At 50.8% G+C, this 17,024-nt stretch overlaps 7 protein-coding genes across 7 annotated transcripts; all 7 read left to right on the plus strand.

Moving 5' to 3' along the window:
* The first annotated feature begins 339 nt into the window (after positions 1 to 339).
* Positions 340 to 2,084, plus strand: BDZ99DRAFT_270022 (uncharacterized protein). The gene is made up of 4 exons (XM_033713882.1): positions 340 to 848; positions 1,025 to 1,069; positions 1,141 to 1,520; positions 1,635 to 2,084. Exons 1-4 carry the CDS (start codon positions 762 to 764, stop codon positions 1,903 to 1,905), a joined length of 783 nt encoding a protein of 260 aa, XP_033579564.1. The 5' UTR covers positions 340 to 761; the 3' UTR covers positions 1,906 to 2,084.
* Positions 2,085 to 2,499: 415 nt separating this feature from the next.
* Positions 2,500 to 4,057, plus strand: BDZ99DRAFT_569252 (uncharacterized protein; the record flags this gene model as incomplete). The annotated part of the gene is made up of 2 exons (XM_033727859.1): positions 2,500 to 2,545; positions 2,969 to 4,057. 2 exons carry the CDS (start codon positions 2,500 to 2,502, stop codon positions 4,003 to 4,005), a joined length of 1,083 nt encoding a protein of 360 aa, XP_033579565.1. The 3' UTR covers positions 4,006 to 4,057.
* A 972-nt stretch (positions 4,058 to 5,029) lies between these two features.
* On the plus strand, positions 5,030 to 5,647 carry BDZ99DRAFT_270039 (uncharacterized protein). Its single transcript, XM_033713883.1, has 2 exons — positions 5,030 to 5,206; positions 5,284 to 5,647. The coding sequence occupies exons 1-2, from the start codon at positions 5,140 to 5,142 to the stop codon at positions 5,526 to 5,528; spliced, it is 312 nt and encodes a 103-aa protein (XP_033579566.1). The 5' UTR covers positions 5,030 to 5,139; the 3' UTR covers positions 5,529 to 5,647.
* Positions 5,648 to 8,481: 2,834 nt separating this feature from the next.
* On the plus strand, positions 8,482 to 10,303 carry BDZ99DRAFT_461262 (DUF607-domain-containing protein). Its single transcript, XM_033719586.1, has 3 exons — positions 8,482 to 8,922; positions 9,010 to 9,836; positions 9,889 to 10,303. Exons 1-3 carry the CDS (start codon positions 8,574 to 8,576, stop codon positions 10,231 to 10,233), a joined length of 1,521 nt encoding a protein of 506 aa, XP_033579567.1. The 5' UTR covers positions 8,482 to 8,573; the 3' UTR covers positions 10,234 to 10,303.
* Positions 10,304 to 12,372: 2,069 nt separating this feature from the next.
* Positions 12,373 to 12,741, plus strand: BDZ99DRAFT_353483 (ankyrin repeat protein; the record flags this gene model as incomplete). The annotated part of the gene is made up of 1 exon (XM_033714562.1): positions 12,373 to 12,741. A coding segment is annotated over one exon (369 nt), but the record flags the coding sequence as incomplete, so codon positions are not given.
* Positions 12,742 to 15,160: 2,419 nt separating this feature from the next.
* Positions 15,161 to 15,361, plus strand: BDZ99DRAFT_338752 (uncharacterized protein; the record flags this gene model as incomplete). Its single annotated transcript, XM_033714335.1, has 1 exon — positions 15,161 to 15,361. A coding segment is annotated over one exon (201 nt), but the record flags the coding sequence as incomplete, so codon positions are not given.
* A 200-nt stretch (positions 15,362 to 15,561) lies between these two features.
* Positions 15,562 to 16,247, plus strand: BDZ99DRAFT_270075 (uncharacterized protein). Its single transcript, XM_033713884.1, has one exon. It carries the CDS (start codon positions 15,719 to 15,721, stop codon positions 16,091 to 16,093), a length of 375 nt encoding a protein of 124 aa, XP_033579570.1. The 5' UTR covers positions 15,562 to 15,718; the 3' UTR covers positions 16,094 to 16,247.
* Positions 16,248 to 17,024: the final 777 nt, after the last annotated feature.

The raw sequence follows: 17,024 nt of genomic DNA on the forward strand, positions 1-17,024 counted from the left end.
CATGGTTTGGAGTATTAGAGGGTCTGTTCATGGAGTTATTATGGGTCTGGAAAATGGGTGAAGGTCCTTCTTGCTGCAATAATCCCAGATCTTTCTGCCGAATACTGAAATATGCATGGCTGAGTACGGTAGCAAATAATACTCTTCGGTCTCCGAGTCTTCTAGTGCGACTATCTTCACGTTGCAATGTGCTACTTCAGGCACGCCGTAATAGGCCATTGCTCTCATTCGCTAAAAACCAGTCATGCACCAATTCGGAAGGTCAGTAACGGCTACCCACATGCTACCCGCAGTGTCCCAGTCTTGTCCGCAGTTCTCCCTTCTCCAATCCCTTCAAAGGCTGCTTATGAGAATGTTTCAAGGTGTAGTATCATGTTAAGTGACGGTGACTTGCTCTAAGCAGAAGGTGAAAATAGTGGAGTCCCCCTGCACGAGTGCAACGGGCGCTAATTCGACTCATGTTGGCTCATTCGCCAGTTTCGGGTGACACCAAGATGGATATATATTGAGGTACAAAGTGCCCGCGTGACGTTCGAGGTTGTTTGTTGTAGCCGCACTTGACTTGATTTTCTCGACATCAGGACCTAGAAGTTCCTTCCTTCCTATCAACACAGTCAGCTGACGACTACTTCCACTTCGCTTTCAAGCCGCTTCTGGCCGCTTGAGCTTCTAGTCTGCTTCTAATCTGCTTCTACAGATACGACTTCTTCCGACATCCCTGTGTCACTCTTCTGAACTTCTCACGACAAGAGCAACTCGACATGGCTGAATCTAACGAGAAACGCCCTCACTTCAAGCCTGGTGAGGTCATCATTTCGCCGGTAACTGAGGCGGATCTGATCTCCCTCGTAAGTCTTTCTCTACCGCTCATGTCTCATTTCAAGCCCTCTCGATCTCATAATCTCAAATTCTCGTCATTCATCAGTCTAATCATATCGTCTCAAATCTCACATGTTCAACTTCCATCTTCTAAACTCAACCTCACATAATCATTTCAACATGCCACCACTAACACCCCCCACAGTCCGAAGGCTACTACGCCTCCTTCGGGGACGCCTGGTTCGACAAGGTATCTCCACTCCTCCACCCCCCCCATCTCCTCCCCCATCCCCTCCCCTCCCCCACTAACCCCCCCACCAGATCGAACCCGTCTCCATCCGCCCCTCCCCCAGCACCCAAGCCTTCCGCTTCGCCGAGCGCATGAAGCCCTGGCTGCGCGAGCCGCACACCCGCTGGACCAAAGCGACGCTCGCCCCCACTGCCCCGGGCTACGACCCCGCCCACCCCGACCGCGTGATCGGGCACGCCGGCTGGCTGGGCCCCGCGCGCACGGCGATTGAGACGCTGAACTTCTGGCGCAAGGACGCCACCGACGTGCTGGGGTGGCGCGAGAAGATGGGGTGGACGAAAGAGTATGAGGAGGAGCTGTGGAGCGGGACGGATGTGGAGGTCTATACGGGGATTTTCCTGAAGTGGGATCCGGTGAGGGGCGCGAAGATGGAGGGGAAGGGGGGGTATTGGTGAGTGAGATTCGGTTGTGGGAGCTGCTTGATTGTTTTTTTTTTGGGGGGGGGGGATTAGAAGGGGGTTTTATAGGGAGGTGAGAGGAATGGCTGGCTGACGTTTGCGCGTAGGCATCTTGCGCCGCTCTGGGTTGTTCCCGAGTTCCAGGGCCGTGGGGTTGCGAGCTTGTTGATGAAGGATGTGACGGATATTGCGGATTCGCAGACGCCGTCGACGCCGATGTATTTGGAGGCGATGGAGGCGGCGATGCCGATTTATCGGCATTTTGGGTATGAGGATGTGGAGGGCGAGGGAGCGGGGTTTGTGATGATTCGGTATGGACCGCCGAAGGAGGAGGGCACGGGAGAGAAGGAGGGTGCAGAGGAGAAGGAGGCGGAATAGAGAAGAGTAAGGTGACTGTGGAGAGCGGGTAGTGGAGGTGGTGTGAGAATGATATGAATGCGAGCAGAAGTGAGATTGATTGAGAGATGGTTTGGTGGTATATCTTGATCTTTCGATGGCTGGGAAGGGGTTTACGACATAATAGCTGAGAGCTCGAGGATGGAGATCCCTGCTCAGGTGATAGTCACTGGACTTGACCTAAGGCTCTCTTCGGTACCTAGCTAGGAGTATAAAAGACTTGCTTCAAAACGAGCTACACTGGCGAGCATGAGCTGTCCATGGCTGTACCGGTCAAAACTGGCTGCTCGCCTGGTACGATGTGGAGCCGTTGAGTGCTGTCAAAAATCGTCACCAGCTCTACTCATGTCTTGGGAGATCTGGTGGTAGAAGTTGTGTCTGTAGAGGGGTGTTCAAGCCGGGTAGTAATGATGTGCAGCAATTCCGGAGTATCCTGGTGGCCGTTGCCTATCATTATTGAAGTCGGAGCGCAGTATACCCGTATGCTAGCGGTCACTTTTAACGAACCTTTCTAGTAGCGACAAGGAAAGAGTTCAGAGTGAAGCGGTTCGGTAGAAGTAGCTGCTGAAGGTCATCATGGCGGGACCCACGAGCACCTCCACTCATACTTCGGGCGGGATAGGTATGTTAATCCATCCCATTGCACCTAATGAAGCATTCCCTTTCAGAGCACACCACTTCTGCGCACACACCATATTGGTGTCGCTCGTGTACTGTGTGCACCACCCATCAGTCTCCTCCTCCGGTTATTTTCATCTGCCTCCGGGTTCCTCCTTCTCTAGTTCATTGGGAGTGGTACGAGTTGTTCTTTTATATTGGCGAAAGAATCGTTCTGCGCTAGGTGCACGTGGTGTACGTGGTGTGCACGTGTTCTAACAACTACAAAAGCACTTGCGGTTGAAAAGAGAAGATACATCGTCTCTTTACGTCCGGTGGTCTAGCGCTGAACTGAGTCGACCCTGGTATACCTCTTTTCTGGGCTAATACTTAACCGAGTTCAGGATTGATTGGCTAGAAGGTTGCTGGTTTCTCTTAAAGGCACCAGGAGTTGCTCAATGTCAGGATCCTCAATGGCGCGCGTTCGGAGTTTCACTTGTATTCACTACCGTGCTGTCGCTCTACACAACTTCGTCTGCCCTCTTCTTTGGATCCGTTTTCACCAGCGTTTTCTTCCAGACGGCTCTTGCATCAGACCCTCCGGACTCGACAACATATGATGGCGTGATATCCGCGGCAACAGGCCGCTTTCTTCCTGCTGCGTTTGTGGCGCTTTTCATCTATCAGTACTTCGTCCGATACACCTTGCGGAAGCTGAAAGCACCGTTCGAAAGGACTTTCTTGTGGCTAGGTGCCTGCTGGATCGGCGCCATCGGCAACCATGCTTTTGAAAAGATACCCATTTCACGTCTCACGCCTCACGATTTACAGCAGCAACCGGGCGCAATCACAGCGCTGATTTTGATAATACTCTTAATAGTTGGAATAGCAGTCTTTCAGACATGGGCATTCAGAATCGAAGGCAGGCTCGCCCGCTACCTCGCTATATATGCCATTCTTCTAGCGTCAATCCTCCTACTCCTCGCAATTCCGCGTCTGAATCTTCGTATTCATCACTACATTCTAGCTTTGCTTCTGCTGCCTGGAACGACACTGCAGACCCGCCCGAGCCTCCTCTACCAAGGCTTCTTAGTTGGCCTCTTCATTAATGGAATCGGTCGCTGGGGCTTCGACAGCATCCTTCAGACCGCTACGGCCCTACGGTCAGACGCGAAACTCGGCAGTTTCCTACCATCGATCCCAATCCCACTTATAACTAGGGATAACATAACCTTCTCCCTCGATTTAGCAAATGGATACGACGGTATCAGCGCGCTAGTCAATGACGTAGAACGGTTTCGTAGATTTGATGAGCGGAGCACGACATTCACATGGAGTAGAACGGAGGGGGTCGACGTGGAGTATTTTCGGTTCGGCTTCGTTAAGTATGCAAGACTAGGAGGTGTTCTCGTGCAGGACTGCACTAAGGCTGGTGTCTGGAAAGATACTGGATGGATTCAGATGCAGCCCGGGCCGAGTAAATAGTCTTGAACGCAAATCTGATCCTCTTATAGATCTAATACATACAGAAACAAACACACGCAGAAAAGACTTTTCGTTAGACCCCTAAATATAAGCAGACAAGTGCATGCATTTTACACCTAACTGTTAAAGTAGGTATCAACGTTATACAGCCTCCAGGGCATGGTATACTGGGAAATGGAACACTCGAAATCTGGTGCCGGCGTACCACTTTTGATATCTTTACACACCACAACGTAGGATGTACGAGCTGAAAAGTTTACAAGGAGTAAAGTCAGCTCTTTTATACATGCCTTCCAGTTTATAGAATAATTGAATAAGGTTGTGGAGCAGGAAAATTCAAGTTGTAGTCGGGAAGTTTAGTAAGCGAGTGTCCCATTTCCCAGTATACCATGCCTGCCTCTTCCTGCGTCCGGTGACCTAGCGCGGAAACTGAGTCAACCCCTGTAAACCTCCTTTTCTGGGCTAATATCTGACCGGCTTGAAGATTCATTGACTGGAGGGCTGTTATCACCCCTAAAAGCGTCGGAAATGGCTACCTCATACGGTAATTTTGTGGCTTGGTTTTAGCGCTTGGTTACCGGAAAAAAGGGGTTACAGATACCAAAACCCGGGTATAGTCCGAGGGCCGATAGTCAACTCTACGCCCACTAGAAAGTAACCCTAAGACCTGCATAGAATATTCTGAAGGTCTGATGATCTCGTGGTTCTGAAAACCTTTTAGCTTTTGACTATGTACACCATTTGAGGTCACCGGTTCTTGAGGCGAGCATCGCCCGGCTCCAGCTGTCCAAATGAGGTTTTCGAGCCAATATAGTGGCTTGATAAGAAGCCACCACAAGGGCTTGATTAGCATAAGCGTTCTCTTCCAGGGTTGAAACGAAACCTCCAGCTTTCGCTTTCCCTTGCGAGCGCATGGCGCAGTCGTCGTTAATGTTCAACTATCCCCCTTCTACCCGATCTTGCCTGGATTCTCAGGGTCGCGAACTTCGCGTACGAATTCATTTAATGCGGCTGAGGAGCCCCCCAGGCTACAAAGGCCTACAGGTCTGTTGTGGCCGTGTACTTACCTTTCATTTCACTATGCCTTGAATTGAGAACAGCAGCCTTCTTTGTCGTCTGATGTAGACTTGAGATATGGCAGTTACAACACGCTCTCCAATTAGAACCCCGGGCTTCCTGGCATTTATCGTTTGTGCTCTTGGTAAGTGTGCAATTGACTCAGCTCCGAGAGTTGCGGACTAGACTCAGTCGAAGAAGCTTGAGCTAATTATCTCCAAGGTGCCATTGCGCTCTCTATCACCTTGCTGGTCAGCTGTACCAGTTCATCGACGGACACTGTCAGTATCGCCAAAGTAAACGTCACACAATCCATCTACGAGCTTGGAACTTTCATCCTCCCGAACGGCAGCGTCGCATCTACGCCGCAGATATTCACCTCTCTTTCCATTCCGAGCGAGTGGACCACCGCTTTCGCGCTCGATGTTCTCCCCAAGGAATACCTATTCGGCCTCGGTGGTACGTGAACGGGCTCTCCCTCTCTTTTGAGCCACGCGCTAAACCTCCCAGGCCTTTGCCGGCGAGGCACAAACAGCACGACTACATGCAGCAAAAAACTGGGCCTCCCAGCCTACGTCCTCTCAGCCGTGGAATTCGACCTCTCGGGCCATCCCAACTTGACCGACGCCTTGGACAACTGGAAAACCTTGATACACACGGCAGGCTTAAAAGCTAACACGAGCTTCGCTCACGCGAGCGCTTACCTACTCATCGCCGGCGTCGCCGTCACCTTCGTCCTCCTCATCCTCGTAATAGCCGTCTATTTCCTCAAGCGCGAAAAGGTTCACGTCGCTATGCAAACTTTCATCCTGCCCGCAGTCATGTACGCCGTAGCTACTGGACTGTATTATGCCATGCTTAGACAGTGGGCTAGAAATAGCCACGGTTTTGCCAATCCCGTTAGTACTAGCAAAGGGATGATTATCTTTTGGGTACTCGGCGCGGGGAGCGTCGTCGTCGCGTTGATTGTTATCTTTAGCAGTCGTCCTCCGAGGGTCAGACGTAATAACGGGTACTCTGGGGGACGTAGATATTATGGAGGAGGTGGATATTATGTTGGGGGTGGTGGATATTATGGAGATGGCGGTAATGCAGGAGGTTATGGTGGAGATGGAGGAGGAGGTTATGGTGGAGATGGAGGAGGAGGTTATGGCGGAGATGGTGGCGGAGATGGCGGAGGTGGGGGCGATGGTGGTGGAGATGGGGGCGGATAAAGGTCATGAACGTTATGTTACAACGAAAGCATGGTAGTGATAAGCTGTTAAGAGAAAACTTTGTAGCTAATTCCGTTAGTGAGTTTATGGTTTATTGTTCAGTCGTCGTCACACTTAGTCTTGCCATATCATTTCATCTCGTCAGTGCTTTCATCAGCCTTCAATAAAAGATTGCTGAAAATACCTACCCTAGCATTTCACTATAAGCGTGTATTTCTGCTTGTTACTCCACTGCTCAATGGCCTAGGATTTCACCCGCAACACTTGCAGATGAGAAGTTTTTACAACCGTCGCGTGAGCGCGGTCAGGCGTGCCGTTCATATACATAAGCGCATGGTTTGTAGCCCCCATCGTCTCGTCTGTCGGGATGACTCGGTCGTAGGAATTCACACTGCCCTTCATACTGCGCAGCGACGGGTCCCCGATACAAGGATGCAGTTCATTGCAGGCAACAGGAATACCGAATTCTTGTCCAGTTGAGCCTTGTTCCACTCTCCTTTCACAATAGTGCCGTCTCTGTTTCGTACACCCCATCTTTTGGCTCTTTACACTCTCAGAGTCACGAATATATCTGAAGCTTTACCTCCTGTCTAAATCGGGCAAATCATACATGCTGTCTGTTTCGACATTCAAACTGAAATCCATTCCAAAGCAACTCGTAAGCCAGTCAGGTACAGCAGCCTCGGATTTCCCACCCGAAGATCTCGCACAGCAGCTGTCAAACCTTCTTGGTCGGCAAGAGAGTGGATTCGATACATTTATTTCTCCGAGAGTATCCGGACGATTGAGCGGCGAAAGCCAACTGGCTGAACCTGCATATCAGCCACGCGAGGTGAACACCATGGAGACACGCGCTGCAAATAATCACATTTCAGAAAATTTCCCAAGCGAGCCACAGCCTCTGAAGTCAGTCAGAGAAACGATTCGTAGACAACCTTCCTCCGATGAGGTAGTTGTAGCACATTCGACCCATAACCTTAGCAACTCGGAACCCGCCCCGCTTGACGCAAAGTTCGAACATCAATCATTGAGTGAACCATACAACGTCTTATAATACTGGAAGTGGGAGTTTATTGCTCTCCTGTTCGCCTGCCGGCCTTGTCGTGACTATCTTCGGGATACTGTTAGGGTTGACGGACGAAAGCCGCCAAATTAGGGTTCCTCTATCAACATCAGTACTGCTGCTAGCAACCATATTCCGTACTACCACAGTCATAGTGACTGGCAAGATTATTTCACAGGCGAAATGGACTTGGTACTCTGGACATCCAGCACGTTCGCTTCAACACTTTCAAGACTTCGACAACGGTAGCCGCAGTATGCTTGGAGCAGCACCCTTGATACCGAAGGTCCTCAGGCATAACATCATGGTTGGATTGGTCGCTCTGGTAATGATAGCTTCGCTTGCCGTTGGCTCTTTTGTCCAGTGTGGACAGTAGCCAGGAATTGGAGGCTTCGCCATGTTCAGCCTGTCTGGAAGGACAATGTATTACCTGCGACCCTGTACAGAGAACGATTCAGAGCGATCGACGATTCTAGTTTGGGCTCCAATTCCTCAGAAGAAGTATCGACACTAGATTTTCTAGGAGCGGAAAAGGAAGAAAATAGGTTGCTGGAGACCGAAGAGATCAAGCAAGCGGCTAGTAGGGTTTCAATGGCTCGAACATGTCGGCGAAGGATTGTTGGATGCTCCACTTTTGGGGAGAATGTGAAAGCATCCCGTGTGGAATAGTCTACGTAGAAACGTAGAAACGTAGGAATGCAGCTGCACACTTGCATGCCGCTTTCTTACTCAACGTGGCTTTCCTTACTATACGTCACGTTCCTATCCTGTTGAATGCCCATTGCAAAGCAGGATCTTGAACATGCTCTTCCAGCTCTACTTTCCTACGTGCTTGCCTTATGACCAGCTAACAGAATGAACACTTCGAGTTGAACAGCTTCATAAAAGATACGAAGAAGCAAGAGGTGACTTTGAAGTCGAGTAGTTTCGAGTTGAACGAGAGCAATTCAAGCGATGCGACCTAGCAGCGACTGAGCCAAGGTTAAGTTAAGCATAACTTAACGGGCAAATGGGAGGAAATATACGCGTTTAAAACGAAAAATAGCTGTTAGACTCAATGCGGACAAGCGCCGCGCTTTGACCGCGAATGACGTCGAAAGTCAAGAACAGGTGAGATCCCTGCCAACACGCCTTCTTCCCAGGCACGAGAGCTAAATACATAGCGCCAGCATGTTTCACCTCTTTCGTCCCTCTCCTATGCCATTGCTTCTCTCACACCTCTCACACCTCCAGCCATGAAGCCGCGGATACCTCTCCGCGCCGCCCTCTCCCTCCCGATATGTCCACGGTCGTCCTATGTCTGCGGATCCCTCTTCACCGGCGTCTTCAATGGCGTGAATCCAGCTGAACGAAGTAATTTCAGCTCTGGGATACGGTGGAGAATCGAGGGACGGTCACTTGATGATAGCTCCAACGCTACACCCGCGGATCAGCTCAATAGTAAGGTTACCGGGGAAGAGCAGCTGGACTACGATAAGAGAGTGGCAGCAGACAAGGGGAAGCAGATACGAACACCATGGATGCGAGAAGGGTCAGATCAGCCGCCTGTGGCTAGGCAGAGGAATGCCGGGGCAATGACGAAGGGTACGTGACATATCTTTGCCATGGAGACAATTGTCTTTCTAGTGCCATTAGAGACGTCGATTCTTAGAGCTACATCTGATTCGACAGGGAAACTTCTCACCACCCCCTCCCGCATGCTTAAGCTCATCCTACCACTCACGACTATGGACGCCAATTCCGACCGCAGAGACGTCGAGCCCTTAGCACTCCTTGTGCACCCGTCACAACCCCTTTCATACCTCGAGCGCCTCATTCAGTCTGAGCTCCCGACCATCAAAAAGGGCGATAAAGAGAAGATACCAAATGTCTACTTCCGCGCCGAGGACTCAAATCAAGAGACGGAGGAGTCGGAAAACCCAGGCTCTAAGAAGACTCCCGTGCATCAACACGGTGCCGCGCCCACGGAAGCAGACGACGCGGAATTTGAAGCCTCAGACGAAACCAAAATTGATGGCAAGCTCGAAAAAACTGGGAAATTGAACAGGAAGTCGCCTGAAGAAGCGGATGCCCTACGCGGTGGTAAAGGCCAGGGTGGCGTCGAGTCCTACTCCGGTTTGGGCCGTGAAGCCCCCACGACTGGCGAGGAAGAGCGCAAATTCGTACGGTGGTCTAGCTCGACTGAGATTGGGGACTTCATCCGCGACGCGGCGAGGGGGCAGGAATTTGCGGTGGAGATTGAGGGCGCGCCGAATGATATCAGGGTTGGGGTTCCCAGCTTCAACGATCGCACGTATTATCTGCGGATGCGTTTAAGAAATACAAGCGGCAAGATTTCGAAGATGGCGGATGTCAAGAAAGAATGCGACGCAATTGCTCACCGGGGCGCGCAGAGAGTAGCCATGGGCGGATTTGGCATTCTGTGTGGGTGGTGGTATCTTGTGTATCGGTTGACCTTTGAGACAGATCTGGGGTGGGATGTTATGGAACCTGTTACGGTGAGTTGTGCGGTACTCTCTTATGGGTGCAGAGTGCTAACGTGTATGCTAGTACCTCGTCGGTCTCTCAACCGTCATCGGCGCGTACATCTGGTTCCTCTACCACAATCGCGAAGTCTCATACCAATCCGCCATGAAATTCACCATTTCGAAGCGCCAAAGCAAACTCTACGCCCTCAAAGGCTTCGATCTTCGGAAATGGGAGACCTTAATCGAAGATGGCAATGCACTGAGAGCGGAGATCAAGAAGATCGCGGCCGAGTACGATGTTGAGTGGGATGAGCTCGAAGATGAAAAAGACAAGAAGGTCACTGAGGCTTTGAAAAAGGATCGTGTGAAAAAAGAGAATGGAGGTGGTGATAAGAAGGATAAGAAAGATGATGAGAACGAGGACTGAATGGACCTTCTGAGTATATTATGCTGATACCCGGAGAATTTACTTGCGTATATATGTGCATTGGGCAGCGAGGGAGTTAGCGTGGCGTATATGCAGCAACAATCAATATTTCATGACTTTTGTAATATATCAATAAATGCTGTATTCATCATCATCCAGGTCGGATTTCTCACGCAAGTCTCAGCTAATAAAGCTATTCTCAAGAATAACACCACCAAAGTCCAGTTCAGCTTTTGATCTAAGCATGGAGGGATTTATGCTGAGCTACAACTATCTTAGCGACCTTGACTTCGTGGCTGTAAAGCTCTACGCAGGTCCTACCAGCCCAGGCGTTTTAGAAGTACGGGGAGTGTCAACGGAGGTGCTAGATTAAGGCTGACGACCTAATAGATCAACCATGGAGCTTGTTCTAGTACCACATAACGTTTTGTTCTTCGACCTGATTTGGTAAGGGAAGGCGAAGCGTGCAAGAGCCTCACCCTCTACGCGCCGTGGCGTTCCGCTAGCGTAATCGGACTCAGTCGGGAGCTGAAGTTGAACGAGAGTCCCTGCCAGGTGCACACTGCTGCCTCCCAAGTCCTCCTCTCCCCTCTACCTCGAGAAGGAACGGGATTGTGTCCAATAAAGATCCCCTTCCCCCACCAGCCAACGCGGAATGGATCCTCTTTCAGTTACGGCAACAGTCGCTAGTCTCATAGGCATCTCCATTAGGCTTGGCCAATCTCTCAGTACTTTGCGAGCAAAGTTCAACAGATCTCAACAAACGCTAGCTGGTCTTTGCGGCGAATGCAACACTACTACTGCAGGTTTAGGCCAGCTTCAGAAGTTGATGCTTACTAAATCTGACATTTTCGGTTCTTCAAATCAGTCGCAGCAGCATCTCGTCGAATCTCTCAATGCTACTATGATCAACATAGCACAGACCTTTTCTATCCTTGATAGAGAGCTTGGGAAATTGACTATGGGCAGTGATCCTCTGGACAGTCTAGGACTTGGAACACGAACACGACTACGTTTCATGTGGGTCGAGGACGATCTCAAGGGAATCATTCGAGAAATCCGAGACCAACGGAATGCCCTTGGCTTTCTGATCACATGCATTCAATTGTAAGTCATTTTCAACTCGCTCAACTTTCTCTCGGAAATGTGATGAGAAGTCAAGGAATGATCCATGGTAATGAATGAGGCTTGGACTATGGATGCCTGGCCGGCCAGCACCTGTAGAAGTCTCTGGACGATGTTTGCTCAACATCCATTGCCTATTGATTATTCATTGATTCAAAGACACTTGGGAAGTTGGAAAACTTTAAATCACTGACTGCGTACAGAACGAAGCTTTCTGACATTGAGCGAAACTTGCGGACGGAATCTTCTGGCCTAGAGGCACTTCGCCGGACCGCGACAAGAGCTAAAGCCTTTCGCCCCACACCCCGCGCAACACCCCCAACTGCAGGCTCTTGTGCGGACGACTTAGAGGCAATTCTCAAGAACAACGACATCTCGAGCTTTTCCGTTCCAGATGCACCTCAAGATCCGCAATCACCATTACCAACATCGCCGTCACCAACATCGCCATCACCAGCATCACCAAAATCCCGTAAATATAACGCAAAAGATGCAAGCAATAGTGGAGGCCTTCCTTCAAGATCTCAGAATCCTACTTCTCCGACACCTGGATCTGGGCAGAGAACGCCTTCTGGAACTCTCGTCCACCATGGCCTTCATCTCGCTGTCACAGAGAACAACATCCAACGCGTGCAACAGCTGTTAGCGTCTGGAAGTGATCCCCTTGCACTCCCGATAGACCCTTACAAATCTCTACCAAACGCCAGTAAGACTCCGCTCTGCGTTGCGGCCCTTCTCGGTAGAGAACAGATTCTTCGGATCTTCTTAGAGCGAGGAGCAGGTATAGCATTGAATGAAAAGATTGGCAACGACCTCCCACCTTTACTTGCTGCCTCGTATGCTGGGCATGAAGGTGCGGTGAGGATGTTACTAGACGCAGGGGCCGACATCAGTCTCAAAGGTGCGGGGAACAACACAAGCCTCTTCTGGGCTGCTACACGAGGCCATGCTTCCGTCATCAGGCTTCTGCTCGATCGTGGGGCTAGGCCTGATATCCACCAGAAAAACGACAAAGGCGTCACGCCTCTTATGGTGGCCTCCCAATTTGGTCGGCGAGATGTCGTCAATCTTCTCATCAACGAGGGATCCGACATACACGCGCAGAACCACAAGCTCCAATCTGCTATTCATCTAGCAGCTCATGGTGGCCATGCCTCCACTGTACAAACACTATTGGATCGCCAGGCTCCACTGAATGGGCTCACTAACAGGGGCAAGAGTCCCATCATCTTCGCCGCAGCTTCTGGCCACACTGATATAGTGAACCTTCTTCTGGAACGAGGTGCTGCCATCGACCTTCAAGATACTGATGGCAAGAATCCACTGTACCACGCTGCCTCCGCAGGCCACAGCGCTGTAGTGGAGAAGGTCCTAGAGTACAAAGCCTCTACGGAAATCAAATCCCAGAGAGGCGATACTGCTGTTCATATTGCCTGTGAGAACGGCCACGATAAAGTCGTCAAGCTTCTTTTGCACCATGGAGCCCAAATCGAGGCTACAAGATCGGATGACCAGTACACCCCTTTGCACATTGCATCTCGGTTCGGACAAACTGAATGCGCAAGGCTTCTCTTGCTAGTAGGCGCCGATGCGAATGCCAAATGCATCCTACAAACCACACCCCTATATCATGCCGCAATGAAGGGTAATCCGGAGACGGTCGACCTCCTCCTAGAATCAGGAGTAGACCTCGAAGCCGTCGACAGCAGCGGACAAAGCGTTCTCAGTCTAGCAGTTCGCGAAGCTTCAGAATCAGCAGTCACTTGCCTACTTGCAAAAGGCGCGTCTGCTCGTACCGTTGACAAATATGGCGCCACGCCACTCCACCGCGCAGCACGAGCAAGCAACAAAATCCTAGCCACGCACCTCCTTGCCGCGGGTGCCGACATCGAAGCCGAGGATGGAGGTGGGCATCGCCCGATTCATATTGCCGCGATTTACGGCAGCACTGAAATGGTTGAGTACCTCCTCGGTGAAGGGGCTTTGCTCGAGCCGCTGTCGACTGCGAGACAAAGTCCGCTCATGGTTGCTGCATCAAATGGAAGAGCTGATGTCTTAAAGACGTTGCTAAGGAATGGTGCTTGGCTAGGACCAGAAAAGAAGGATGGTGTGAGGCCAATAGTACTGATTACTGCGGATGGGTGGGCCGAGGTAGTTGAAGAAGCCATCATACAACGGTGTCAAGACATGGCTACAGGATAGAGTAGGAGTAGATGCGGAATCATGGCTTCTTCAATATGGAAATTGAGCCTAACCCCTCCCTCAAAGGAACGAATGGCCAAGCTGGATATCAAAATAGGACCAGTAAGATATATTGACTGCCACGACCAGCATTAAACCCTCACACCACCACCATTTCGGCAGGTTGATCAACCTACAAGACACAGCCTGTTTCCGCTCGTTCGCAATACCGTCTGGCTGGAACAAAGTACGACTGCCCCTGCTGATCCCGACGCGTGATGCCATCTGGGCTGCGTCCAAGCCATCTCCATCCCACTCAACGGTTCTCCGATTAAGGACTTTTTGGTGCCAGGTTCGGACCCCGCCCTCGAGCGCGCCGCAGCTAGCGGTACAGGCTCTACACGGACTCCAATTCCAGAGCCAGAGCCGGACGGAAAATAATTCCGCGGTCGATAATCCCAATGGTGGATCCCGGGTTCACTTTTTCCACGAACGGCGGATCTGGGAATTGGACCTGCGGGCGCAGATACACTATTGATATTATCCAAGATTAAATTCACAGCTTGATGGGACAGCTTAAAGCTTGCGCTTGACTTACATTTGCGACGACGCGTTCCTGGCTTCGGCATCGTTATATACTCTCTCAACCCTAGAAATGGTGTTCCTACGGATTGTCGGCGGGCTCGCCCTAGTCCTGGTTTTGACGCAAGCACAGACCTATCCTAATGCCACAGGCAGTGGCACCAACGGTAATGCTCCATACAAGAATCCGCATTTACCGGTAGAGGTTCGGGTCAAGGAACTGGTGACACGGGGCATTATTAGATGATGAAGAGCATAAATCATTAGCAAATGAGATGATATCCATCATCACATAGTAGAAGTGGTGAAGATCATCATCACAAACCGGCAAAGCCTAGTTAGTAATTTGGTCGAGATTGAAGAAACTTGTCCCTAGTCAGTAACCCGCTCATCTGGTCGACACGACCTCCGAAACCTAGTTAGCAGTTGGTCGGGAGCAGCTGAGGTTTGAAGTTGGGGGGGCAGGGCGAGACTATATACTCCATCCACGAGCGGCTTGGCAAGTGGGCAGGGGGCCCGGATCATGACTGTTGCCTAAAATCCTGGAATGTTGCCTGAAATCACTGGATTGTTGCCTGACTTCACTCACCAAGGCATTGAAGAGAAATGGGCCAACCAACACGTGTTTGTATTCCCTATGAGAATTGGGGATGTGCGCTAAGACAACCAGTGAAGCTGTCCACGGGTGTCAATACTAAAAGATAAAGCAACTACCTTCGTGACCCTGTTCCGACCCCTCCTGAAATACAGTCGAATTCACCAATATCAGACTTTACATACGAGAAGCTGTGTTCCCAAGAAATTCGGATTCTTGTTCTATTCTAGGACCTGGAAATGATGCCGATCCTCTTGATGGCCGTCTTATCACGCGCAGCCTGAAGCACTATATCGAGGCACTTGAAGAAGAAACAACGGATGAAGACAAGGAATCTTTCGAGGCACTTTCGTACTGCTGGAGTTCTCTGAACAGGACTGCCCACTTACAACCCATGACGGCGTAATTCAGAATACAGCCTCACTCCAGCTAGCTTTCTAGCGTCTACGCCACATTGATAGAGAGCGCCTCATACGGGCTGATGGAGCATGTATCAATCAAAACGACTTGGACGAGAGGGCCGAGCAAGTACGTCTCATGGGCGATATCTACCCCACCGCGCGCCAGACCATTGTCTTTCTCGGCAACGAAAGCGACGAGAGTTCGGCTGGTTTCGAGAGGATGATGTCGTGGTGGGAGTATTACATTGCCCCCTACGGAATCAATGGTCGAACAGTGGAAGGCACTGAAACGAGAATCGGAATGGAACTGCCTTCTCTACCATAGAATGCGGTGCCGCCCCCACCTAGTTATTCAACTGAATGGTGGCTGCCAGCGCGCAAGATATGGCTGTGACCCTGGTTCCGAAGGATCTGGGTGGTTCAAGAGTTTGTGCTGACTAGGGATGTCGTTATTGTTTGTGGTAATGCCACACTGTCCTGGCAGCATCTCTATCTGTCCACGTTGAACCAAAACGCGACCTCGGCCGGAGATACTTGGCTTGGTGAACCCGATGTCTATGACATTGTGGTGTCTTTCTCCCCGCTTTGATCCCTTCGAATCATGCGTCAGCAAGCGCAGTATGAAAACACCCTTCTTCTGGGCGACCTAATCAATTTCCTCCCTGGACGCTTCGCATCAGTACCGCAGGATTACTTCTTCGGGCTTCTCGGCATGGCCGCCGACTCTGATCGAGACGAGTTCCGGCCAGACTACAAATCTCCGGCAAGGAAAGTCATCTTGAGAACTGGAAGGTTTTTGCTGAGTCAAAAGGACGAACCCGAACTGTTGTCTCGCGCAGGACTCGGGGAGTTGCAAGACCTCTTCCCCCGATATGGCCTATCTCCCATAAACATCTCGCGGGCGTACCAAATTACCAAGCAGCTGGTTCCAGCGAATTCACGCCTAGGTTTGATCCGAACGACTAAGAGATCCTGATTCTCCCAGGGACTCCGATCGACGCTATTGATCGGATCTTCCCGCTTCATACCCGAGACACGTTCCTTACAAAGAGCTACGAGGCATTCCTAAATTCAGATCTGCAGCTCGGCGGTACTGCGTTCGACACAGCAGTCGCTTGAACCTTGGTCGCAGACAGATTCATATTCTCGGCCTCCGCTACTGGCTGTCCCGAAAACAAGACAGCCTGACGAGCAAGCAAGGCGACACGTTGCCGAACTGTTTCCAGATGCTTCAACCGAAGCTATTCAAGACGCTAGGCTCCCGTTCAATAATTCCTACAGCTTTATGAGGGATAGGCATGATCTGGTTCCTTGCGTGACTGCGGCGAGTATGCTGAGCATGGTGTCGAAGTTCTGTCAGGCAGGCGATCAGGTTTGGGTCATTGCGGGGTGTCCTTGTCCGATTGTGCTTCGTCCGAGCGAAAGGAAGCTGGGATGCTTTAAGGTTCTGGCGAGCGCTTATGTTTTTGGGGTTGTGTATGGAGAGGCTCTGGAAGGTGGTGTGGGCTTGAGGGAAGTGAGATTGGACTAGCGAAGTTTAGTAGAGGGCCTCGTTCATACCGGGAGGATCAAGATTGGACTTAGACGAAGGCTTTGGATCGATGGAAGGAGGAGGATCAACAGCATTGGTTTCGGAAAAGAATGGTTGAGGAAAGGCTGGAAAATTGCAGCATATGTCGACAATGGCAATTGCTGTGGCGGAGATGCTGGCACTTGGTCAAGTTTGGTGGGAATGAGCGTTATAGCAGCGAAGGTAGCCGGCAGCTCCAGGATTGGAAGGTACGTTCCATCGTTAATGTACTGGAGCTCACAGTTCCGATACAGAGATGATAGACACGGGTAATGCAGGCGGAGATGAGCACCATCATTATTCAACATACACGCCGCCACTTCCCATCCCACTCTCT

Source organism: Mytilinidion resinicola, assembly GCF_010093595.1.
Source record: "Mytilinidion resinicola strain CBS 304.34 unplaced genomic scaffold BDZ99scaffold_6, whole genome shotgun sequence".
Taxonomy (NCBI): domain Eukaryota; kingdom Fungi; phylum Ascomycota; class Dothideomycetes; order Mytilinidiales; family Mytilinidiaceae; genus Mytilinidion; species Mytilinidion resinicola.

Coding starts and splice junctions, on each gene's coding strand:
- BDZ99DRAFT_270022 (XM_033713882.1), top strand. CDS start 762: ATGGCTGAATCTAACGAGAAACGCCCTCACTTCAAGCCTGGTGAGGTC. Junction 849..1,024: donor AGGCGGATCTGATCTCCCTC/GTAAGTCTTTCT, acceptor CACCCCCCACAG/TCCGAAGGCTACTACGCCTC. Junction 1,521..1,634: donor GAGGGGAAGGGGGGGTATTG/GTGAGTGAGATT, acceptor GTTTGCGCGTAG/GCATCTTGCGCCGCTCTGGG.
- BDZ99DRAFT_270039 (XM_033713883.1), top strand. CDS start 5,140: ATGGCAGTTACAACACGCTCTCCAATTAGAACCCCGGGCTTCCTGGCA. Junction 5,207..5,283: donor ATTTATCGTTTGTGCTCTTG/GTAAGTGTGCAA, acceptor ATTATCTCCAAG/GTGCCATTGCGCTCTCTATC.
- BDZ99DRAFT_461262 (XM_033719586.1), top strand. CDS start 8,574: ATGAAGCCGCGGATACCTCTCCGCGCCGCCCTCTCCCTCCCGATATGT. Junction 8,923..9,009: donor TGCCGGGGCAATGACGAAGG/GTACGTGACATA, acceptor CTGATTCGACAG/GGAAACTTCTCACCACCCCC. Junction 9,837..9,888: donor ATGTTATGGAACCTGTTACG/GTGAGTTGTGCG, acceptor CGTGTATGCTAG/TACCTCGTCGGTCTCTCAAC.
- BDZ99DRAFT_270075 (XM_033713884.1), top strand. CDS start 15,719: ATGCGTCAGCAAGCGCAGTATGAAAACACCCTTCTTCTGGGCGACCTA.